The 27,107-nt window shown below is 36.5% G+C and overlaps 1 protein-coding gene across 4 annotated transcripts in view; it reads right to left on the bottom strand.

Moving 5' to 3' along the window:
- The window catches only part of LOC583807 (1-phosphatidylinositol 4,5-bisphosphate phosphodiesterase gamma-1), a 90,172-nt gene that overhangs the window by 43,210 nt on the left and 19,855 nt on the right, over positions 1-27,107 (bottom strand). For all 4 annotated transcript variants that reach the window (XM_030975417.1, XM_030975420.1, XM_030975418.1 and 1 more), the window contains exons 3-5: positions 24,842-24,991; positions 9,635-9,728; positions 8,008-8,055 (exon numbers count right to left, since the gene is read on the bottom strand). In XM_030975417.1, the coding sequence (XP_030831277.1) occupies positions 8,008-8,055; positions 9,635-9,728; positions 24,842-24,991 (292 nt within the window). The remainder of the gene's footprint in view (positions 1-8,007; positions 8,056-9,634; positions 9,729-24,841; positions 24,992-27,107) is intronic.

Consider the following 27,107-nt stretch of genomic DNA (forward strand, 5'->3'; position numbering starts at 1 on the left):
TTACTTTCTTCTGTGTGTGGACATCCTGGAATTTATGCGATGATTCTTTATACGTTTCGTTATAGAGTTTCGGGATAAATTGTTTTGTGTGTGGACATGCTGTTTGTCATCAATGGTTAGGATTCTTTGGAGACCTTAGAGAACTTTCATTTTCAAACCATTACCTCATAGGTTTAGAAACCATAGGCCTACACAGCATGCATAGTTTAAAGAGAAGGTTGAGTTTGGGAAAGAGGTGTTCCCTGAAAAGCATTGCTCTAAATATGTCATCTCCCTGATGTAACATCATAAAAATTGGAATGGATTGTTATGCCACATGTTCGTGTAGTGCCATATACATCTTTCTGTGTACAGTGCTTGTAACTTTACCAAGACTGGGCCGAATTTCTTATAATTTTGATGGATTCCAGAACCTTGCAGTACACACCAATACATAAGCTAGATGATTAACCTTTTCTGATTGATTCCACAACGTTTCTTTCACAATGCAATCGCATGACCAGAACTGAACTTTATCTTTAAACTGATTTCTGCATGTAGGATAACACCAAGGAATTCAACATATAAAGAAAAAATATTCTGGTGATTCATCCCCTCCAATGGAGTCATATTTATGTACTCATTTATAAGATTTCAGTTTTACTGATTTAACGTACAATCTATATTTATATTTGACATCATTGGTCAGACTTTGGTCATTCCGTCTTGATAAAATTGCCCTTTCTGTTTCAAACAAGTTTGCTCCTTTGCCTTCAAAACTGAAAGAGGAAGAAGGCCACTGACAATACACATAGAAGTGTCTGGGTTTCTTAAGATAAGACACAGAACACAGACTCTTGCATTGTCACTATTATCTATCCTCTTCAACAAATTAAAGAGAGCCTATCAATAGCACAGATTTTCATTTTTAACCTTTCCCAAGATTTCCTTCGATACAGACTTTGCAATTACCAATTTAATGTTTCAAATTAAAAAAAGACCCCAAAATGACAATCGATATGAGAATCTTAAATCAGACATTTCTAGTCTTTTAGAAGCCTTAAACAGTTTCTGGTTGGTAGTGATTTGGTAAAAGTGACAGAAATTTAAGGCCAATTTTTGTGCAAAGATTACATCATCACAGCACAACAAACAGCCTGCAAATATAAGCTGCATTTACACTGAAAGCAAAAATCATATATTTTTCTCACATTCTGGTGTTTCATTGGAAGTGGCTGATGGGTGTTTCCAGATTTTTCTAAATGGAGTTTTGGCTGTGTAAATGGGCCTGTAGAGACTAGAATGCCTCGGCCTCAGATTTGGGGCAAAATTGGGAAATGTTGGTACATTTTTGTTTTTAAAAAATGTGTAATTTGCATGCATGGTTCTCAAACATCTCAAAATGGCGGAACACAATGAATAAAGGGCTCCACATGTGTTAAGAATGTGTTATTACGGTCTGTATGCATAGACACCTTATTGAAATTTAGAATGGCAAGGGGTCCAGAGATAAACTTGGGAGGTCTGGGTTAAAATTGCATACCGAACCCCTAATTACTGTATGTTCAGATGTTCAGATGGATGCCCATGTGGACTCAAGTACAAACAGCAACGAAATAATTTTTTCAGGCATTACTTGGGTAATCAAGACAGCTGTCAACAATTTGGGGGACCAATGCCCGAAACATCTCCCTAGACTTGCACTACCCCCCCCCCCCCCATCATTTTAACACATATTTCATTGAAAAAAGACACACCATGACACACCTGCATTTCCTAATAACTATCCCGTAACATAATATAAAAGATACATGTAGTATCAGACCATATTTCTACTTTAAAATGTTGACCTGTCACCGATGCAGTTCATCACAATTAAGTAATGCAGTAAACACACTCTACAATGAGAATCAATTAGTCATGCCTGATCATCCATGTCAAACCTCTGGACCACAATATGGAAATGAAACCACTTATGACATTAGCACTTCCTGCTATTTATCACAACTGTTTGTACATAGCTTTGGCCACCGTGTGACCATATGTGCAAATATATGTAGTGCGTTACTAGAAAAGGGGTTACTTCGAGATTGGCCAACCCACACCACACTCTAATGTAAACAATTGTAATATAAACAATTTTTTCATTTCCTGATTCAGTAGCACGTACATGTACATGTATTGTAGAAGAATCAATAAAAAACAGCTTATGTAGTAGCAGTAGAAGTAGTAGTAGTAATGGTCGTAGTAGTAATAGTCGTAGTAGTAGTAGTAGTAGTAGTAGTAGTAGTAGTAGTCATAGTAGTACATGTATTAGTAGTAGTGGTAGTAGTAGAAGCAGTGGTCATAGTAGTAGTAGTAGTATTCATAGTAGGAGTAGTAGTAGCAGTAGTTGTAGTAGATGATATATATACTGTCAGGTCCATCTCAACATTCCGCTGCACAGATCATAATCATCATCACTAATTTCATTGTTATTATCATCATCATCGACTGGATATTCCTTCACATCCTATCTGCATGTGAGCTGGAATTTCAGTTATGAGTTCATTTATTGATGACCAAAACCTCAACTGCATCAACACTCACATTCTTTCACTTTCAGGTCCACTACAGTCATCCTAGACCCCATTCTCACTAACTTCCCGGAACGGTCTATGTCAGACCGGTCTATGTTAGAGCAGTCTAACGGTGAGTGTGGAGGCACAACCGAGCCACCAAGCGTACCTCTGGACCGATCCAGAAGACCACTTCTGCACCAGTTGGCTTCCTAGACCACTTCAGACCGCTCTAACAAGCAGTGTGATGGTAAACAGTGCTAGGAAGCATACTTCAACCGGTAGTGAGTATGTTTTTGCAGGGAAAGTAATGAAAGACAGAAAGAAAAAACGATTAAAGAATAAAAACAAAGAATAACATAAGGAAAGATAGAAAGAGAAGATGATAAAATGGTAAATATGAAGAATACCATAACATATGGAAAGGTAGAAAATGAAGTAGATAGGATAAAACCAAAGGTAACATTAGGAAAGACATAGGGAGAAAATGATAGTATGATAAAACAAAGTATAACATACAAAAAGTTGATAAAAGGAAAAACAAAGAATAACATAAGGGAAGACAGAAAGAGAAGATGATAAAAGAAGATGATAGAAGGAAATACAAAGTTCCTGTTGGTATGACTCTCAGTAGAGAATAAAGTGTGATGAGTGTGAAGACAAACAAACCTTACCAGGAACATGAGTGAGAATGGGGTCCTTCATGGCCATCCATCAACATAAATCTAGTTTCAAAATTCAACGCTTCTGAACCATGACCAAGTCTCACCACATAAGAATCCAAATCCAAATCGTACTAAGATTGTATTTTTGTTTTGTTTTGTTTTCTGTTCCATTCTTGTAATACCCATAGTCCCAATCATTATTGTGTGCTTCTAATGTTTCATTTTATGCCACATTTTAGGCACTATGCTCTATATGTCACCCATCATAAGAAGAATCAGTGTTAAAGGTACTACCATTGCAACATGGTTGTCAAAATACTTGAATTTTTCATTAATCTGAACAAGAATGTACGTTGAAGAAAAAAACAATCCCAAAAAGTTTTTAAGAGAAATAATAAACTTTTAACACAGGAAAATAAATGTTCACTTTAAATCAGATTAAAAATTATATTTTTCAGTGTGGTACTGAATAACCCTATAAAGTACAAAGACATCATTATTACTAGAGGAGCTACAGTATATGAACAAAATCCTGTAACATGATCGCCATCCATATCATCTTAATTCCCATAATTTGTAAAACCTGATTTGTCAAAAACATGTTCACAAGATCAATAGTAAGTTTAATGCAATGAATGTAAACACAGTCTAGAGAAATATAGTTAAAATGATGGTTCTTGCACATGGTTATAAAGTTCTAGACAGAGTCATAAATATTCAATGTACTTTGGACTCTAAGTTTCAAGTGCCAAGTTTATGATGAATCACATTCTCAAGCCATTAAAAAAGATCAATTCAAAAGAGGATTCAAGGAAAAATTTGATTTTTACTGGTACAAATATCAATCAATATATTATCCTGACACAGCCTAACCACTTTCACACTTTCAGAATTTAAGTGCCGTATTTACGAGGAAATACAATTCAGATAAAGATTACATTTTAGTAGGATTCACAGAAATAAAGTTTTTCTCCTGGTACATACTGTGTGCGTAGTCTAATATTCACGTCCAGCCTTGGAAATGACTTAGCTGCATGCATGGTCAATGCTACTTGTAAGTGTTGGAAAGAAATAACCATGAATATATAATTTGATCTAAGAAAAAATATTTTGGATATTGGTTGAACCCTTACCACAAAATGCCCTCCACTCTTCCTTAATTTTGAAGAAAAATATATCTTAAAACCCTACAGCCTACCTCTCAATTAGATTAAACTTTGCTATCTCCCTGCATTCCTGGGTTAATTTAATGAGAACCAGACTGATATTAATCAGAAATTAATTACTACTCTGCAATCTGGCAATTTTTCTTTCCTTTAGTCCCATCCATTTGATATTGATTCCGCATGACCGTCCCATTTAGGATTGATTTTTTTTCTTGCGGGGAAACCGTGATGTTTGAACTTGGATTCTACTTAGCAGAGAAAATATTTGTTTAGGTAACATCTTGCAGATTGTTGCTGAGTGCATGGTTTAGAGTTTCTTAACTCTTTATATGACACACAAATAATCTCCCTGTGCCATATTGTATTTATCATGTACAGGGCCATTCCATGGTAACTCGCGTTACACTTAATGGGTACATTGATACGATAATGTGCCTATATCTTTAGAACTGCTAGGATCTACAAGATACTTTTTTCAAACATGGACATGGTAGATATAGAACAACTGAATGAAACAAAAAAGAAAATTGAAGAACAAACATTTTTAGATTCTTGGATTATTGAATTTCGGTAACTCGCGTTACAAAAAAAGGACATGGTCAATTCTACGAGACCCTCTTTTCTCCTCATACTAGACAATCTTGACAAAATCTTTCCTATTTTAATTTGATAGTAGGTTGTGACTTACTAGTATAAGATCACAATATTAAAGATAAGAAACAATGGACTAGTAAAATGCAGGAAGCAAATATGTCGGTAACTCACGTTACGGTAACTCGCGTTACATTTTGTCCGGAGGCCATTTTCACCCCTATGTAATAGATTAAATATCACAGGACCCCTTAGAATATGGAAATATATTCATCTTTTTCCATTTGGCGAAATTTTCAGGAAAAATTATTACAAGAATCCTGTGTAATCTGCAATAAATTGGGTTTTTTTCAGCTACAGTCCCACATGTACGTTTTTGATGATAGTTTGAGATCTTAGGAAATCAACAAAAATGAAAAAAAAATTGTATTGAATTTGAAAGGCCCTAATGTTTTATGAACATCCATGGCATAAGGTTAGTGATAAATCAAAGAATTAACATAAGAGGTACATTTCTTTTTTTGATGTCATGTCCTTCTTCTCATGGAATGGCCCTACATGTATATACCAAAATCTTGAGGGTTACTTGACTGTTTTCATTCCAAGATTAATCTGCAGCAGTGTTACAAGGGTTGTCAAGGAACTAATCAAGACCTGGGGCCCATTTCACAAAGCCTTTTTTCAATGACAAATGACAAAAATCAGTGACAAATCTGCTGATAACCAATCAGAAGCAAGGATTTCAGTAGCTTATAACAAAGACTGTCATTTGTCAACGATGACAAGTTTTGTGAAACACCCCCCTGATATTTCCAAGACTTGGGCTTCATGCGCACCCTATCATAATATTTGAACATGTACATGTACATTGACTCTAGTCTACTGAACAAGTTGTTTTTATATATTTTTTAATGAGAGTATAAAAATGCAAAGCCTCTTTGTAGCTGTATTTAAAGCTCATATTTTCAATACAGTAAGGCTACATGTACTCCCTTACATCACAACCACAGCATGTTTTTAAACAATATTGATAAAACTCAACCCCTATGACCCTAAGTCTAAGGTTACATATTATATCTCCTTACATTCCTTTACCATTCTATTGTTTATAATACCAACAATCTTTGTGTACCCATTCATAACACCTGTCTGCAAATTCCACCTGTTTCTTTTTGACTGCTATCATGTTTCATAAACACTATCCCTCCCTCACACCCTGTATGAAATGCCTCTTAAAGGCCAAGTCCACTCCAAAAATAACTTACTTTCAATAGAAGCAGAATTATCAGACAAACCAATCAAAAAAAGTTGGAGCAAAATCGGATGACTAATAAGAAAGTTATGAATTTTTAATGACATGGAAAACTCTGAAAATCACAAGATAAGTTGGCAACTCATGCATGAGTCTGTAACGTCATTGCCTCACTATCCACTATTGTTTTCTTTATATTGATAATATAAATTTCCAATTTTTCCCCTAAACATCTTATTTCCTCACACCAGCATCCAAGTTATATTGATAGTAATATGTTTTTGTGTGGATGCACTAATAAAGAGTAATTTATTCAGTTAAATCATGAAAAACATGAATTTTGATAAACTATTTATATAAAAATCAATAAATATGAATGTAAAATATTCAGAAAAAAGTATCAATTATTCAAAGTTCATAAAAGATTTTGTGAAATATCATGCACGCAATATGATACAAATCAAAGGCATGGGGAAATCAAGTTTTGGGGGATAAAAAGGGAAATTAATGGAATAAAAATACATAAAGCAATTGATAAATGGTGAGGCAATCACGTCACAAACTGACAACCAAATTGGCAATTTGCGTAGTGATTTTTGAAGCTCCATAGTCTTTATACTTTGTTTTTAAATTCATAACTTCCTTATTACAAGCATTTATGCTTTCTTAGCAGTCAGGTAAAATAACAACCACCACCAACCACCACCACCATTAGTTATCCGATTTTACTTTTTATTTTTGCTCTGCTTCTCTTGCTTTTCTACATCTATTAAAACCAAATTATTCTTGGAGTGGACTTAGCCTTTAAGCTCATATATAAGAATTTTGGATCATATCATCACTCTCATGGCTTTTTAACACTAGCAAGCTTAGTGACTCCAACCATTGACCCTAATCCGAACCCCTAATCCCTAACATAACCTAAAACCTTATTGCAGCAAAAGCAACAAAGTCCACAGCAAATGTTGATGAAGCAACATTGGATCGCTTCTTCGATGTACCAAAGAAAGCCTTTTTGTATTGAAAGCAACTTCATTTTCAAAGAATTTGGATCTCATATTTCTAACTTGAGTTGTTTTTTTGCGTTTGAACACAACTTTTTGAGCAAGAGGTTCCAGATAAATTCCACTTCCGATGATAAGAAAGTGTAGGTATAACTAGGTTAGCAACAAGGGGACCTACAGACTTTAGTCCTATCCCAGGGTCTGAAATTTATATATAATTTTGTTCACTCTTTGTAATGGGTGTATCAACTTGTCAAGCCACATAGGCTTTTACTGATACACCCTATTTCATTTTCCAACTATTTGTATTTAAATGTTATTACTTTGTTTCAAATATTTAAGTTGATTTTTATATGTACATTGTAAATGTTTATCACCTGTTTTTTTGTTTTTTTCTAACTGAATTTGAAAAAAAATGTATCAATCAATCAATGTTTGAGAAAAGTTGCCTTTACAACCAAGTGCATCTTCAAAACCATATTGGCTCGGAATCCGGGACCCTCCACATCCAAATTCACCGCACTAACAACTGGGCCATTGCCCTTTAAATGTGCTGCTGATTGATTTACCAGTCCTCCTATTATACATGTTGACCATTAACAAATATATATATATATATATATATATATATATATATATATAGTATCAATGGTGCTCCCAATAGGTGCAAAAATCGATGAAACCAAACGGGTGTATTCGTTCGTTCGTGTCTCCTTAGATCAAGATTAATGTATCTTGATCTTTGAATCTAGTAGGTTTGTATTGATTTGTTTACATTCATCTCATACTCACGTATCTGTTTTGTTCTTTCCCATGGCGTAGAATTCCCTTCGTAGCCACCTGGATGTAAAAAGAGTCAAGAACAAACAAAATGATATGTTGAGTACATAAACGGGATATTGTATTTGGGGCAGACCCAGGATACAGAAAAGGGGGTACGGAAGGGGCAGAGGCACAAATCAGAAAAAAATCTCTGATAAGCAACAATTAAAAAAAAAGAAAAATGGTTAATCACAGGTCCCTTTTGGTTCCAAAGTTTGAAAGAAGGCACAAAGACACAATGGGGACATTTGCTTTGGGTTTTTTTACATGTAGATGTATACCACTTGGATTTTGAAAGGAAGAAGGGGTCAGGGTGAGGCCCTCCGTCCCCCCCCCCCCCCCAATCCCACAATCCATTAGTGGTTCATTGTCCCTCTAGGTCTGTCTTCATCAGACCGAAGTTGCAAAATAACTCGCTATTTTAAAGATGAAGTTGAGTTCTGGTCATGCGATTGCATTGTGAAAGAAACGGTGTGGAACCGACCAGAAAAGGTTGATCATCTAGCATATAAGAATTTGTGTGTATTGCAAGGTTCTGGAATCATCAAAATGATAAGAAATGTGGCCAAGTCTTGGTAAAGTTACAAACACTTGCACAGAAAGATGTATATGGGACTACACGAACACGTGGCGTAAAAAGCCGGCCCCCGATTTTTACGATGTTACATGCATATTTAGAATATGAAGGCATTTGAAGAGCCATGCTTTTCAGGGAACATGTCTTAACTGATGTTCTTCCACACTTGCATAATAAGAATGAGTAATGCTCACAAATTATTTTTCACCTCTTCCCAGAACTCAACCTACTCTTTAACAAGCCGATCTCGAATTAGCCAGCTAATTTGTGTATTCATCAGCCCGCAGTTGCAATTAGCAGGATATTTGGTCGAGAAAATATTTCAAGAAATCTTGGTCGTTTCCAAAATATCCCGCTATTTGGGAAATAGTGGGCTAATTTGCGCTAGTTTGTGATGAGCATATCAGGCTGATGAAGGCGCAATTTGGAGCTTCGAGATAATGTTCAGAGTCTGAAAAAGCGGGTTACTTGACAATCTCGAGCTGATGAAGACAGGCCTATAGTGTCTGAGTTTTTCTGTTTGTAAGGATAGTCTGTACACACAAAGGAGAGACGTTCTTATCTTACAATCAATACATCACACCTCCATTAAAAAAGTGCCTAAGGCCTTTAAAAAGAATTCAAGCCTGTTCTCTCTAATTGGAGTTTGAATGCAGTGTATTTACCATCATGACACTACAAAATCTTGCTGAATAGCAGACACATCGAAAAGTAAATGTACAAAGAATTGCACTGACAATATGGGGCACATAATCAAAACTTATGCTTGATAAATTCAATACTTCATAAGTTCGGATCATAAACATCAAACACTTGAAAGGCAATCTCCATAAAAGCCTGTCTCATCATTCTTCAACTTGTATACTTTTGGTCTTCCTAACCTTGAAGCTTCTCTTCTACATTTACCATTTTCATCCCTCACAGCAAGAAGGATATTATACCATTTAAGACATAATGAGTGATCTACTTCCTCTAAACAGAAGACATGTTCCTTGTCTGTCTGTACACGTTTGTCTTTACCTCTTGACTTGTAATGGATAGCTGGCTTTCTCTGTGTCTTCTGCAAGCCATTTGAGTCCTGTTATCCACAGGTGATACTCATCAGCATTCACAGCTAAACACATGCAAAGAAGATGAAGAAAAAAAAGGAATTTCAGGAATAAAAGACATTTCAGGAAAAAAAGACATTTCAATTTAGCTCAGCATTCACATGAGTGGTCAAATAACTGAATTAATAAGAATTAAGTTTGTTGTCCTGTTACATATCAAGATTATCAGTACATTTTGAACAACAAAAAATGCAATTAATGATGGTCATCATCATGTTCCTGGCAAGGATAACAGTAGTAATGATAATAATAATTTAAACAAATATTATATTTGTGTCTCTTTAAAGTCACTTGAGTTCTTTTATCCAACTGTAATACTCATCAGCCTCACAGCTAAAATTCAAAGAAGATGAAAGAAAGTCAAATAAGTGATTATATAGATGATGATGATGATGATGATGATGATGATGATGATGATGATGATGATGATGATGATGATGATGATGATGATGATGATGATGATGATGATGATGATGATGATGATGATGATGATGATGATGATGATGATGATGATGATGATGATGATGTTGATGATGATGATGATGATGATGATGATGATGATGTTGATGATGATTTTTCCCCAACATAGGGAATTAATTTTTTCTCAAAAATGGCACGAAATATGTTACTGAGCAACAAACTTGCTACTGATATGTTATTACAATGATGTCAATGATGTTGATGATGATGGTGATAATGGTGGTGGTAGTGGTGGTGGTGGTGGTGGTGGTGGTGGTGGTGGTGGTGGTGGTGGTGGTGGTGATGGTGATGATGATGATGATGGTGATAAAGATGATTATAATAACTGGATCACGGAAAGAAGGAATGCTCAGTCGAGTTTGTCCTGTTAAATCGGATAGTCCTCGATAAATCGAGTGTTTATTCAATCTGTATGAAAAATAAAAGATGAAGAAATCCTTAGCATCATTGCCTTGCGATTGCTAATCACCAATACATCGTTCTGTTAAACCATTAAATATTGACTTTGTGAAACAGGTATATCCTTAGTTTGCCACTTTGCATCAAAATCCTCTTTTTGTATTTACCAATTGTAAACATACCTAGCCCTCATGTAAATGTACTTCTTATAATTCACTTTAAATGTTAAATGAATATTTGCAATAAAGATTGAATATCCATTCTAATCTCAACTTGAGTAATGCCTGTTTATTAATTTGTTCCAAAAAAACCTGTCCTTATATATTTCGACTACAATCAAAGAAATACAATCATGACCTCTTCAGTCCAAATATTCTCACACTGTAACATCTATCAATGTAAAATTGATACAAAACCAACATCTGTTTCATTTACCCACTTTCTAAATTGAAGTGTTTCTTACAACAAAAACCAGAATAAAAACTTCTCAAATCTTACTGTTAATGCCACCAAATAAATCTATTATTTGATGCATTATTTATACAAGCACATCAACACACATATTTAGACAAATATGGTATTAACCTAACTGACCGAAAATACTCTCGCCAAACCTGGCCATACAAGTTGCGTACATTCCACGCTCGTTAGTTACATTTCATTTAACTCTACATTTCTACATTATATATTTGCTTAATTGCCTCTGAACCAATTGATAATTAATACGTACATCTTTGGCAGGATCTACTCGAAACCGTGGAACACAAATTACCCCTCGCGGAGACATTTGTGACAAAACTGTTACATCAAAAATGGTGGACAAACACGTCCGTTCTCTGACTTGATGATGTGGCTCTGAACTTAGCCGTGACTTACTTTTGCCACGTACCGGTCCCAGATATTCTAAGGTGTCCTTAAAGAAACACATGTGATCTTCTCAAAGGAAAATAAGAAAACTTCTTAACATGAAAAATCGTCTAAATTCTTACTAGACAAATCACAAATGAAAAAGTGACATTTTCACTGAAACATTCACCCCCCCAATGGGGCAATAACCCCATTACATAAAATGCCTAATTATCCGCTTCTCTATTTCGTTCAAATGTCTAGTCTTTAGAAATCATACCCTTCAGCTGGATATATTATCGCTATTTTTGTAACTGGCCTGCGATACTCTCCTGAGACAGTTTTAACTTTGACATTCCTAACTGTACCATCTACCCCAGGATACACTTGAACTACCCTCGCTATAGTCCACTTCCCTCGCACTGCATTTGCGTCTGCCAACATCGCGATGTCTCCAACACGGACGTTTCTACGCTCAGTGTTCCATTTTCTTCGTGGTACAAGTAATGGAAACACGTCTCTGTTCCAACTCTTCCAAAACGAGTTCACAATTTGCTGCACAAACTCTACTCTATGTCTGGGATTCCTGGTCTCACGGAATGGACCGTGAGGCACCTTGCTCGAAGATCTCCCCAACAACAAATCATTCGGACAGAGGTAACCTCCATCATCTGGATCATTACCAACGCGTCCTATTGGTCGTTCATTCACAAGATTCGCGACCTCTAAGAAACATGTATACAACTCTAATGGTGTGAGCACTTGCTCACCTATTGCCCTTTTCAAAGCAAACTTGCAACTTTTCACCATGGCTTCCGCACAACCATTCTGATGAGGCGCTCCTGGAGTAACAAACTTCCACACTACACGTTTCTCGGCACAAAAATCTTTGAGCTCTCTCTCGCTCCATCCTCTAACCATCTCGCGAAGCTCGCGTTCCGCTCCAACAAACTGCGTCCCGTTGTCGCTCAGAAACTGTGCAGGCTGCCCTCTCACTGCAATGAATCTACGTAATGCTTGGAGAAACTCCATCGTTGAACAGTCTGTTGCCATCTCCAGATGTACGGCTCTGGTATTCAAACATGTGAAGATGATGCCGTAATGCTTGGCCTTCTTGTTTCGACCCACCTTGACTAAATATGGGCCAAAGTAGTCGCATGACGTATAATGGAAAGGCGGGGTGAATGGTGCCAATCGACAGCTAGGCAGATTCGCCATAATCTGCGTTTCCCTTCTACACTCTGCAGCTCTGCACGTCACGCATCGATGTTTCACCGTCTTAGCTAGTCGGTAACCTTGGAGTATCCAAAACTTTCTCCGTGTCTTGGCCGTAGTCGCTGCTACACCATGATGTCCCAGTTCATGTGCGCTACGTATTATCATCAGTGATATGTGATGGCTGGCAGGAAGTAGAGCTGGATGCTTCGACTCGTATGACGTCACAAGGTTTTCCACTCTACCACCTACTCTGATCACACCATCATCGTCAACAAAAGGAGTGAGCACCTTGAATTCTCCTTTCTCTAGTCTGGGCAGTAGACTGATCTGTGCTCTCTTTACCCAGTACTTCTCTGCACTATCTAACTCTGTTGGGCTTAGAGTAACTTTGTCATCTGGTTTGGGTCCCTTCTGTATCTTGGCCTTCAGGATTTGGATAAATCTGAATACATATGCGGTCGTTCTCAGGAGCTTTCTCCAACTCAAAGTTCTCTTACAATTTATCACTTCTGCTGTCTCTGTTGTTATGAAGACTGACTGGGACTTTGTCTTTTCCTCACTTATGTCACCTTTGCAATTCACTGCTGCCTTGTCTGTAGGCCAGTCTGACTCGTCAGAGAGCAGAAAAATGGGCCCATCCTTCCACTCTTCTGACAGCCTCTCTACAGCTATACCTCGTGACACCTTATCAGCTATATTGACTTCACCAGGGATGTGTTTCCAGTCTGCTGGGTTTGTTAGTGTCTGGATTTCACCTACTCTGCTTGATACAAATGCCTTGTATGTTCTGGCAGATGACTTTATCCACTGGAGCACAATCATACTATCAGTGAAGAAAACAACCTTTTCCACCTGTAGCCTCATCTCATTGCTGATTGCTTCGTGCATTCTAGCTGCTAGTACCCCTGCCAGCAGTTCAAGTCGAGGAATAGTGAGCGCTTTGAGAGGTGCGACCTTCGACTTGGCTGATACGAAGCGCACTTCATACTTGTCATCATCTGTCTTCCACCTCAGATAAGCGCATGCACCATATGCAATCTCAGAAGCGTCACAGAAAATACATAAGACTGGTCTCCCCTGGGCATTCTGTGGTTTCAGACATCTCTCAAGACTGATGTCATTGAGCTTACTCATTTCTCTGAATAATCCTCTCCATTCATCTCCGTCAGGTAACTCCTCATCCCAGTCATAACCACTCTGCCACAGCTTCTGTAAGCCAGCCTTTGCCTTGATGATAATTGGCGCCGCAAAACCAATAGGATCATAGATTCTTGCTACTTTTCCCAAGATCTTTCTCTTAGTCAGCTTTTCTGTCTCTTTATCCGTTTCTTGTAGCTTGACCTTGTATGAGAAGGTATCATTATGTCTCTCCCATACTACACCAAGCACCTTCTCTTCAGCAATCTCCTCTAAGAGTTTCATCTTTTCCTGCTTGTTGCCTCCATCAAGTGGCTTGTTTGATTGCCAACCTTTAACCTTGAAACCTCCTGCCTCCAACAGTTCATCTACCTCTGCGATACGTTTCTTTGCTGTATCTTCGGTCTCTACTGAATCGCAGATGTCATCCATGTAGATGTTTCTTTTCAGGATTGCAGCTGCTTCTGGGTACTTGGCTTCACCTTCTTCAGCCGTCAGTCTTACACCTATCTGCGCCATTGCTGCCGCTGGTTTGTCTCCAAACGTCACCACCTTCATCATATACACATCTGGTTCTTTCTCCTGGTTCATGTCTCTCCACAGAAATCTGTGTACATGCTGATCTCTTTCGGGAATCAATATACGGTGATACATCTTGCTAATATCTGCACATATTGCCACTGGGTGTTCTCTGAACCTGAGGAGGACTCCAAATAGGTTGTTCAGTAAGTCAGGCCCTTTCTTCCAGTACTCATTCAAGCAGTGACCTTTGTAGATTGCAGATGAATTGAATACAATTCTCAGAGGTGTGCTTTTGTTGTCTGGCCTGATTACTGCGTGGTGACTGATGTAATGTACCGGTCCTTTGTACGTTGTCATTTCATCTTTCTCTAGCTTCTTAGCAAATCCCATCTCAGTCATCTCTTGTATCTTAGATTTGTAGGCTTCTGTATGCTCTGGATTCTTTCTGAGTTTTCTTTCTGCAGCAAAGAGCATCTTCTCTGCTAAGAACTTGTTATTGGGTAAGAGATCAGGATCTTTATCCCATGGATATGATATCTCCCACTGTCTTCCTACTTTGCGTGATGACGCCCTGATAATCCTCTCTTCCTCAGCTTCCTGTTTGGTAAGCCCACTCTGTGTGCACTGGCAGGAGGTAGGATTAACACCCTCTGACTCTATCTTCCAAAAATCTGTTAAGTCAACTGGGCTTGCTAACTTAACATGAAGAACTCTTGTTCTGTTCTCTGCTTCCCTCTGAGTTGTGCCAAATACAACCCATTCAACAGCGGACTTCCTAGCAGCACAGCCGCCAACTACTCTAACTTCTCCGGCATGCAGTCTAGCATGGTCTATTCCAACTAGAAGATCAACTGGTCCACTACCTCTTTGCAAGTCCTCTTCTCTCAGTTGAAACTTCTGGGCCAACTCCGGCAGGTTCACCGCAGCTACGTCATCACTTATGCAGTCTATTCCTAATGCAGTAACCATTATTGTTTTGCTTTTATTTACCTCTCTAATGGGCACTTTATACTTCTTCGTTGTCAATGTTTCCTCATCTCTGCCTATCTTGGTTACCGTGATGGTAGCCGAGATCCCCTCCAGTCCCAGCTCAGCAGCAAACTCATCTCTTATTAAACTTATTTGCGCACCTGAGTCCAGGAGAACATTTCCCCTTAAAATGTTCCCTCTGTGCCCAACATCTGCAGTAACCAAGGGCAGCATGGCTTCTCCACTGTCCACTGCCGCAACACCAACTGTGCTTCTTCCAATCGCACCCTCAGAATCAAAATGCAACAATGGATGATGGAAATATGTACATCTCTTTCCATCCCTCATCTCCGGACATTGCTGCCTCCTCCTGCACGTTGCCATTGAGTGGTTCCGCCCTGCTTTTTTCAAACAGCTAAAACATGCATGTTGATCCTTAACAAACTGGAGCCTTTCTCGTGCGGTCTTTGATGTGAACTTTTTGCATTGGTCCACCCAATGGTCTCCTGTCTTGCATATCCAGCAACGGTGTTGCAGAGTTTCTTCTGATTGCTGTCTCTGAGGTGTCTGTGACATGTGCCCTACTGCATGACGACTGTCACTTCTTAGGGGAGCATTTGCTCTCATTCTGGCCTTCATCTCTCCGCTCATCCACTTTAGCAGCATCTCCAGGGAAACAGCTGATTGCTGTTCATCTTTGTCTATCTCTTGATAGCGGAACCATACTCTTCTGTCATCTGGGTTCATCTTCCGTTCAATCATGGCCAACATGTTACTGTTATTCATATCATTCTCTCGGCCTATTTCCTTTAACGTGTTATAACTTCTTCTCACCATATGTACCAGATCACAAAAACGACCATCTTCGTTCTCTTTCAGAGGCTTGAATTTGTGGAGATCGTTCATTATTGCGTCAGCCACAAACCTTGGATCTCCATATATGCAATCAAGATGCTCCCATGCTGCTTCATAATCAGCCCCAATACCTCTAATCAGATCAAGTGGACGTCCTTGTAGACAAGTACGTAGAATCGAAATGGCATCCCTGTTCCCGTACCTGCTCTCGACCAGATGTTTGAAATCTGATTTAAATATGCCATACTCTCTCACATCCCCATTGAACTTAGGTAGCTTGGGTCTCTCCAGCTGGAAACTACTGACCTGTCTAACATGTGACGTAGGAGGGCTTGCCTGATTGACTTCACTGGATGTATGAATGTCATCAGGTAGGGGGTTTGGATCTGCTTGGTTGTTTCTGTCCTGAACTTCAACCACTGGAGTTGGGGACTCCTTACGGACATAGTCCTTAACATCCATCTGGAACATTAAGAAATCTTTCTGACATTTCTCCATCCACTGTTCTTCTTGCTCAAATGTTGCATCGTCTTCTATAGTTGCTGCATACACTTCATGGATGCCTGTAAGCTCGTGGTACGCCTGTTGGTACTCTACAAACATGTCGCTCACCTCTGATGAAGGACGATTCTCATCTATCTGGAGGCGGACTGCCTTTTCCTTTCTTGTGAGCTTGGCCTTGGCGGTCCTCCTCTTTACTTTCTCAGACATCTTCTCCCGTTCCCTGGTCAGCTTTAGAGATATTGAATTGATGGATCACGGAAAGAAGGAATGCTCAGTCGAGTTTGTCCTGTTAAATCGGATAGTCCTCGATAAATCGAGTGTTTATTCAATCTGTATGAAAAATAAAAGATGAAGAAATCCTTAGCATCATTGCCTTGCGATTGCTAATCACCAATACATCGTTCTGTTAAACCATTAAATATTGACTTTGTGAAACAGGTATATCCTTAGTTTGCCACTTTGCATCAAAATCCTCTTTTTGTATTTACCAATTGTAAACATACCTAGCCCTCATGTAAATGTACTTCTTATAATTCACTTTAAATGTTAAATGAATATTTGCAATAAAGATTGAATATCCATTCTAATCTCAACTTGAGTAATGCCTGTTTATTAATTTGTTCCAAAAAAACCTGTCCTTATATATTTCGACTACAATCAAAGAAATACAATCATGACCTCTTCAGTCCAAATATTCTCACACTGTAACATCTATCAATGTAAAATTGATACAAAACCAACATCTGTTTCATTTACCCACTTTCTAAATTGAAGTGTTTCTTACAACAAAAACCAGAATAAAAACTTCTCAAATCTTACTGTTAATGCCACCAAATAAATCTATTATTTGATGCATTATTTATACAAGCACATCAACACACATATTTAGACAAATATGGTATTAACCTAACTGACCGAAAATACTCTCGCCAAACCTGGCCATACAAGTTGCGTACATTCCACGCTCGTTAGTTACATTTCATTTAACTCTACATTTCTACATTATATATTTGCTTAATTGCCTCTGAACCAATTGATAATTAATACGTACATCTTTGGCAGGATCTACTCGAAACCGTGGAACACAAATTACCCCTCGCGGAGACATTTGTGACAAAACTGTTACATCAAAAATGGTGGACAAACACGTCCGTTCTCTGACTTGATGATGTGGCTCTGAACTTAGCCGTGACTTACTTTTGCCACGTACCGGTCCCAGATATTCTAAGGTGTCCTTAAAGAAACACATGTGATCTTCTCAAAGGAAAATAAGAAAACTTCTTAACATGAAAAATCGTCTAAATTCTTACTAGACAAATCACAAATGAAAAAGTGACATTTTCACTGAAACAATAACAGCAATAATACAAAACGTTATAAGCATAACAAAAAATTAGAACACTTTTCAACATAATGAGAATATTAGTTTCCTATTACACAACTTTTAAACTCAATAGCAGAGTGAATTTCACTGTTCATTTAGTTCATTTAGTTCATTTAGTTCATTTATTTTCCACAATAATAAAAGTACAAAGATGTACATTACATATAACAGATATATACATGTATATACAATAACAACAACAAATACCAAAACAAAATGTGAACATTTACAGTAACATTGATAAAGAGCATAAGTGATTGATTAAAGTGTAATGATATAGAACATGTTATTATTGCGGAGGGAGCCAACTGGAAGACAGGAAAATAGTCTTAAGTGCGTTGGCACCCATCATGATCAATTAAATATAATCTTAATACATTAAATAACAATTGAATAATTGCGTTAAACAAAAAAAAAAGCAAAGTAAATTTGAATATAAAGAAAGAAAGGACGGGTTAAGAAGCTCTACTAACGTTGTAGTTGATTACGGTATGAATTTATCAAGTGTTTTTTTAGTTTGCGTTTGAAAGATTGGAGTGACACTGAGTTTTTTATTTCATTTGGTAAAGAACTCCACAGTTTTGGGCCGGTAAAAAATAAAGTAGATTTTGCATAGGATGTACGTATTTTGGGGAAATGAAAATCATTAGAAGACCGAGTTTGATAAGAGTGAATACTTGCATTTATAGGAAATAGATCAGTAATATAACGAGGGAATAAGCGATTTTTACATTTATACATGAACATACCAGTTTGTAGCTTACAAATATCGGATAGGCTTAATACATTGAGCTTATGAAATAGCGGAGCAGAATGAGAGTTATACGAGGATTTTGATATCAGGCGAATGGCTTTTTTTTGTAGTTTAAAGACTCTATCAGAATATGACTTAGGACAGCCACCCCAATTTATATTACAGTATGATATGTGGGGTAGGAAAAGGGTATTGTAAATAGTAAGAAGAATTTTTTCGGGTAATAAATTGCGCAGGCGATATAGGATACCAACAACTTGAGAAATTTTAGAACAAACATCTCCTAAATGATATTTCCAAGACATGGATTCATCTATATGAACACCTAAAAATTTGGTATGATTTGTATGTAATAGTTGGGATTTGTCCATATGGATTCTTATATCATCAATATTATAATTCATATTGCTAAAAACCATATAGTTAGTTTTAGACATATTTATAACTAACTTATTACATTTTAACCACTGATATACATTTTGTAATTCTTTATTAAACGTGGTATTAATAAGGGGAATATCTTTATGGGTAAAAAAAATACTTGTATCGTCGGCAAACTGTATAAAACTTAGGACATTTGATGAACACTGAATATCTTTTATGTAAATTAGAAATAATAATGGGCCGAGGATAGAACCCTGTGGAACCCCGCAAACAACATTGAGCATATTTGAGTCTGTAGAATTAATTGTAACATATTGTTTTCTATTGCTAAGATAATTTTCAATCCATTTATGGGGAACACCTCGTATGCCAATATGATATAATTTGTGCATTAAAATATTATGGTCTATTGTATCAAATGCTTTTGACATATCTAAAAATACACCGACTGTTGTTTTTTTAATTTCAATGGAATTTGTAATATCTTGAGTGAATTTTGTAATTGCTAATGATGTTGACAGACCCTCTCTAAATCCATATTGAGTGCTATTTAATAAGTTGTTGGAAGATAAAAAATTGGAAATTCTACTGAAAACACATTTTTCGATTATTTTTGAGAAAACAGTAAGTACAGAAATTGGTCTATAATTCGACATACATTCTTTTGACCCCGATTTAAAAACTGGTATAACTTTAGCTACTTTGAGATTATCTGGAACAAGACCTGTCGACATTGACATGTTAAAAATTTGACTCAATGGTTTACAAATAAACGGTATTACTTTCTTAACTACTTTTACATCTATGTGGTCGAAACCAGAAGAAGTATCATTTTTAAATTTGTCAACAATGGATATAATTTCACTTTCAACAATCGGTTGAAAAAATATTGAAGAAGAACAAGGATTTGAAAGATATTTGGAGAAATGTTTATTACATGTATCATGGGGATCATCCAGTTTCTTTTGTAAATTGGGGCCTATTGAAATGAAATATTTATTAAATTCGTTAGCCATTTCCCTTGGGTGAGATATGTCATTATTGTCATTTACAATTTTGGAAGGGATATTTTTTTTAATTTTAGTTCTATTTAAAACCGTATTAATTTCTTTCCAAGTAGCCTTGGAATTCCCTGTAACGGTACAAAATTTGGATTCAAAATATCGTTGTTTTGTTTTTTGTATTGCCTTTGTGCATTTGTTACGGAATGACTTGTAAATTCTTTCATCAATTACTGTTCGGCGTGATATAAATTTTTTGTATAAAGTTTGTCTTTTTTTACACATTTTTTTTAGTTCTTTTGTGAACCAAGCCTTGTTCTTCCGATTGTTCATATTTTTTGATTTTTTGAGAGGGAAACACTTGTCGTATATATCTAGAAAAATATCCACAAAGTCTTTAAACATGTCATTTACATTTGTCACACGAAGATTCCAGTCAAAATCCCTTAAATGTCTACAAAATATTGCAATATTATAATCATTGACTACACGTTTAAAACTGTTTACATTGTCAGAGTTGGAAAATATACAACTTGGTGAAATAACGCTAAATATGGGCAAATGATCACTAATGTCTCCAAAGATTTGTTAACAAATATGACAGGATTCTCATATAAATAAATGTTGTATTCAAATTTTAATTCAGTCAATAATCTAGAAAATGACACAACAATCATCTTATAGTGAGACTTGTATTTCAATTTTGACCTAAATGCCAAATTTGACAAGCTTATCACAAAAAAATCTGATGTTTCATTATAGCTCACAAGATTCATTATCAGCCGGCAACAGTTTCAACAAGATCATTCTTTGTTGACATACACGACTGGATAGATAGTGATTTTATATAAATGAACTGAAATTAGAACAATTACTGGTAAAGTTAATAAAGGAAAAGTACAATTTATTTTCAGTGGTAAAAACTTGTACTTATACTATAAAAAAAAAGATCTGTAGAATATTGTTATAGGGAACATTTTCTTGACTAAATTGTAACTCAGTCGCTATTTCCAACCTACACCATCTCTCCATCTCTTTTCCTTCCCCTTCTCTCCCTCTATCTTCTATTGATCTCCCCTGCTCTTTCCTTCTCTCTCCCATCTTTCTTCTCGTTATCCTTCTTCCCCTTTCTTCACTCTTTCCTTCTCTCTCTTCCTAACACTCTTTCTCTCATCAACTTCCTCTACCAATGCACTACCACCCCCCCCCCCTTTCCCCCATCTCTCTCTCTCTCTCTCTCTCTCTCTGTTTTTTTCTACACCATTAGATCACCTACATCAAGCAAACTTCATATTTTTCCTACCCATTTCAGTCAGGGTCAGACAAATAAAATAACAAATCTTGGTTAATGGGTAACCAATTTTGACATGGTGCTTCACTCCGACTGTCATTTGGCAGGATATTAATCTAGCTAGCCGATCATCAAAATATTGGGTAAACAGTCAAAGCTCTCTTACCAAATCCAATCGATGCCAATCACATGAATATGGAATCAAGCCACTAAAAACACATGCCCAGAATTAAAGGTAATGGTGTAAAAAATATTGCTGTAACAATTTCTGATAATATGCCCTCTAAAATTGATATTTCCTTCCTCTTCAGGATTCCCTTTTTTTTTAAATTGCTCTCTTTTTCGTTTGCTTTAAAAAAGGCACATTTGTCAATTTCCCTGAGCTACTTTGCTTTCTACTACTATTTCATCTCCCACATGAGGTATTATTGTTAACTAGGAAATTAAATGTTGATAGAAATTGCTTCAAAGTCATTCTGAAAATGTTATTTTTAAAGTAAGTATTTACTTATATTTACCAGTAAAATGCCAATAAAACTAAGAAACATGGTGAAAATTTACTTGAAAATCACAAAGATGCCCATGAAGTTTTACATATTCTACTATACAAAGTGGTTAGCTTTGTCACATTATTATCTATACATACCGGTATAATAATACACTGTAATGTATACTTTCTATCAAATTCCCTTGCCAGATCTCATTTCATGTTCATTTTAACATTATGTAAAAAGAAATCATACATTTTATTATAAAGACTTCCTTCAAAATTCAGTGTGATAAACAGACATCCACTAGGCCCATCTTCACTATCTCGAGATTGCCAAATATCCAGCTATTTGAACTATCCAGATCGCAAACTATCCAGCTAATTTGCGTCTTCATTAGACCGAAGTAGCAATTTAGCTGGATAGTTGGTCGGGATAATATCCTAAGATATCTCGGTCTAGTTTGCAAAATATCCCACTATTTACCAACTAGCGAGATAGTTTGCGACCGTCTGCATTAGACCGAAGTACGGAGACAAATATCCCGATCCCATCATGCACAACGATTTCCGGTTTTCCGTGTTTACTAGTTGTACTAGCGCGCTGAGCGATATAGATCGCATGTGCGTGCACTAGTACAACTAGTAAACACAGAAAACCAGAAGTTGTTGTGCATGATGGGATCGGGATATTTGACTCCGTACTTCGGTCTAATGAAGACGTTCGCAAACTATCCCGCTAGTTGGGAAATAGTGGGATATTTTGCAAACTAGACCGAGCTAATTTGCTACTTCGGTCTAATGAAGACGCAAAATAGCTTGATAGTTTGCGATCGGGATAGTTCAAATAGCTGAAAATTTGGCAATCTCGAGATAGTGAAGACATGCCTACTGTAACCTCCAACAAAACCAAAGAATGTCATTGACATGATGAAAAATAACAATTCAGCCAAAAAAAATGTTGGGCCGTGGATTAAAAGTCTGATGGTGTTTGGTGGTTTTCCCACTTGATGAAAGCCATACAATACTGACTAGAGAATGTCAGTGGCCTCCATCTTTCTATTTTCTGCCATGATGACTTGCATGAAATGATGCTTTAAGCAAAGAAATAAGTGCCCACTGATGCCTGACTGCATGAAAGCAATCTTTTCTGTATTTTTCATTGTAAATGTGGCTATTGATAACACAAATTATTTCCCTTCTATTATCAAAGCGATTGATATTTCCCTCTAGGAGCCGGAGCGAGCCCCCCCCCCCCCCCCCCCCCCCCCGTCACATGAGGACTTTAGGCTTAACCTTTGTAAGGAATCAGGACACATTCGAAACATCATTGAAGCTGTTCTTTCTTGTAAAATGCATTGGGTCATAGGGTCTTTTATCTATCCTTCCTATTCAGGAAGGGCAAATACAGGTACGGCAAATGACAACTGTTTGTGACTACTCCATATATATATATATATATATGCAGGGCTCTACACCACTAACTTTTCTGGAGGGGAACTTTATACAGTCTTTATGAAGGAGCCTGATGTAAAAAATAAAAATAAAAACAATCTTTTAATATTTTGTTATAATTTTTTTTTTTTAATTAAAAGAAATCAAAATAAAAAAATGAAGGTTCCAGACTTTGATTTTGGGTGCCCATCTGTCCGAGGCACCTGTTAATATAGAGCCCTTGTCTACGTGCCAAATGATTTCATTTTTCTCACTATAAATTGAGAATACCAAAGAGCAGACTGTCCTTTAAAAAGTATGCATACAGATGTAGACATTTTTCTTTCTTTTTTAATTCAATTTGCAACATCATTTGATAGGGAAGAGTCCAATAAACTCTGTTATAATTTGGCCCTCTTGAAAGTAAATTGTGCCCTTGTGAAAGATTTTATTCTGTGAGATCTGTCTGTAATAAAGATATTTTCAAACAGCAATGAAAAAAAAATCGAGCATAAAAATATTTAGTAATCCCAAAATCCATTTTTTCTTCTTCAAAACCACTTTTGAGGTTCCTTTATAGAAAAGGTGATAGGGCAATATGTATACTTTTTCATTTTTCAAAAGCTTTGTTGGTTTTCCGAAGCTCTTAATAGAAGAAACTTGCAGAACTACTAGCAATTATGTATTTGACCTTTTTTTTCTTACTGTGAATTATACAGTCGAGGTTATTTGGATAATGCAACAGGTCACAATTGTCATCTGGGATTTAGATGTATAAACTGTCGGAAAGGTAGCCAAAAATAATCCCATTTGTTCACAATAATTCTCTATCTAGCAAACTTTGATTTTATGACTACTGTTAAGGCTGTCTTTCCCCTTATAGCATCAATATTTGCAAAGCTGTACCTGTAGGCTGGTTGGTTGCTCCTTTCCGGTCATGCTTAAAGGTATTAAGTTGGTTTTAATTTGTGATTGATTAATCACAACTTCAGAACTTAATAACTTTCTTAATTTCAAGCGGAAGTTGCTCAAACTTTCACTGACTTGTCCCTCTCATTTACACTGCTTCTGTTAAAGCAATGTAATATCAGGGTGGCTTTCCCTTTTACGGTAATACACCTTGAAATATGCAAAGTATTATTATTATTATTTGTTTGTTTACAGTCTAGATGAATGCAAATTACATGTAATACAATATGGGACAAAATGACTACTTTTAAAGTAGTTCTCCTGTCACACAGTAGACTAGGATCAGGGTGAATAGTAACAACATTGAAAAAAGGCTTCCTTTTATTAAATTTCTCTTCCCAACAATGATGCAGAACCTCTTTATTTTTGTAGTCACAGCAATACACAGATTTAACGATTCTGCAAGGATATAATTTTCAAATCCTATTCAACACCCTGCATGTTCCTATTCACCCCATCATTTCACTGTATGTGATAAACTTACCAGCTACAGAAAGTGTCTTTAGCCTGAACTCGGTGCCATAGAAGACCACGAAGCAAATGTTGTTGGGATGTCTGCGATGTTCCTCAGGCCACTTCTCAAAATCTTTAGAATTCTTGCCTGGTCTGATCTCTTTGATTTCTCTGATGTTGACTGTAATAATAAAAATGAAAGAGAAATTCAAGAAATGATAATAAAATATAATAATATGTCATCTTTACCCAGGGCAGCCTCATCGTATAAATACTATTCTCCCTGAAGGTCCTGCACCCGGCTTTAGCTGAGTCACTGTAAAAAGGTGCTCAACCAGTCAAGGAATTTCTTTTTACCGGGTAGATTTAACATAAATGATAATAATTTATGCACATGAAATAAAACCTGCACTTTAGCATTACACCCTGTAGCCCTTTCACTATCCTATGAGTTTCCATACTCACATGCTCAGTGCAAACTCTCTATTCTCTGCACAGGAAAGAATTCTAGTCTATTGCCATATTACGGACATGTACCATATATAACTACAAAGACAACTGAGAGTAGCGATGCAACAATAAGCAATAATAATATTTATAATGCTGTGCTAGGACTTGAACCTGTTACTTTGGTTTGGCACCTCCAATCAAATGTTCAAGCCACTGACTACTAATACGAGCTTGTAAAATCATTATGTTATTTAAATAGAAAATGAAGGAATTATTTCTCTTAAAATATAATTGTTAACTTTTGAGGTACATTTTGTATAGTACTAGTTATGTCAAGAAGAGGTAATGTGTATTTCTTTGTTTTTGCTTGTTATTCAAATACGTTAAAGGGCATGATTTTTGTATTTTGTTTTATTTTTGTAATGAATGTCGTATTTTAAGCCATGTTCTATTTTTACCTAATAATTATCAACTATGTTACTTAGGGACGTTGCGCTTCAAACATTTTTTGTTTATGCATTATTCCTACAATGTACTATGTATTATATATCAATGTAACCCACTGTATTATATTATCTGTAAACAGTTATTTTACATGGTGAATAAATAAAACAAACAAACAAACAAACTATTACATAATTACTTGTTTTGTACTTTTGTACTTTTGTCTTACTGTTTTGTGATTTGAACATAACTACACACTTGAGCCGGGCCATCTTAAAAACAGTTGCAACTGATTCTAATCAATTATAACTTGAAATCAATTGCAACAATGTACTACATATATAGGAGCTGGGCATCGCTAAGTTTGCAATTGACAGAAGGACTTGCAATTAATCCTGAGCCCTGTATCATAAAAACTTGACTTACAATCAATAGTAAAAATCGATACTGTAATCTTGTTGCAATTAATTGTATCTTACCATGTTTTGTATCTAAATAATAATAAATAATTAAAAATTAATAGTAACTTGAAGGAGATACGATTAATTTGAAGGAGATACGATTAATTTGAAGGAGATACAATTAATTTGAAGGAGATATGATTAACTGGGGGGATGCAATTAATAAAATAGCTTTTTACGTCACAGAGTCAGGCCAGGCCTGGCCCTGTAACATAAAAAGTTCTATCAATTGCAACTCAAGACAGGACCCTGGATTGCCTACAGGAAAAAAGACATGTTGATGTCATTACACTGGTATATTTGGCAAGTTGGCTTTTGTCAAAACCCCCTCAAAAACACCTCATCATTTTGGCAATATTCAATTTCCTTGTCAAGTTGTAATTCCATAGAGCTGTAGATACCGGTATGCAAACATTCAGTGTTAAAAAAAGACCTGTGCCTGGTAAAAAAATATGCCAATCCTTTCCTCTTCTTTTTTTTGCAATTATTTTGAAAAAAATAAGGGGAATTGAAAGCCATGAGGCATGGTACAGATGTTTTCATACAAAATCAGAATACGTGACATTTCTATTTGAATCGATAATCATTAAATCTAAACTAATCACTGACAATGGACAAGTGGGACCAAGGACATTAGATTTCTCTTTTTCTTGTTCATTTACCCTGTGTCCAATCAACCATGTACCAGAATTCATCCTTTAACTGTACAAGAATCATATACCTATCACTGATACAATAATTAATTCATTTCTCCTAGTCTAAACAGTGTGTTGGCTCAGTCAGTAGAGCGTCCGCCTCACAACTGGGAGGTCGTGGGTTTGAACCCCGGCCGCGTCATACCAAAATACGTTAAAAGACGGGAGTTGCTGCTACCTTGTTTGGCATTCAACAATAAGGGTATAGAGCAACGTCGATCTGGCGCTGCTCAGTGGCTGCCGGGCT

This window comes from Strongylocentrotus purpuratus, unplaced genomic scaffold, assembly GCF_000002235.5.
Source record: "Strongylocentrotus purpuratus isolate Spur 01 unplaced genomic scaffold, Spur_5.0 spur5_scaffold_8, whole genome shotgun sequence".
NCBI lineage: Eukaryota > Metazoa > Echinodermata > Echinoidea > Camarodonta > Strongylocentrotidae > Strongylocentrotus > Strongylocentrotus purpuratus.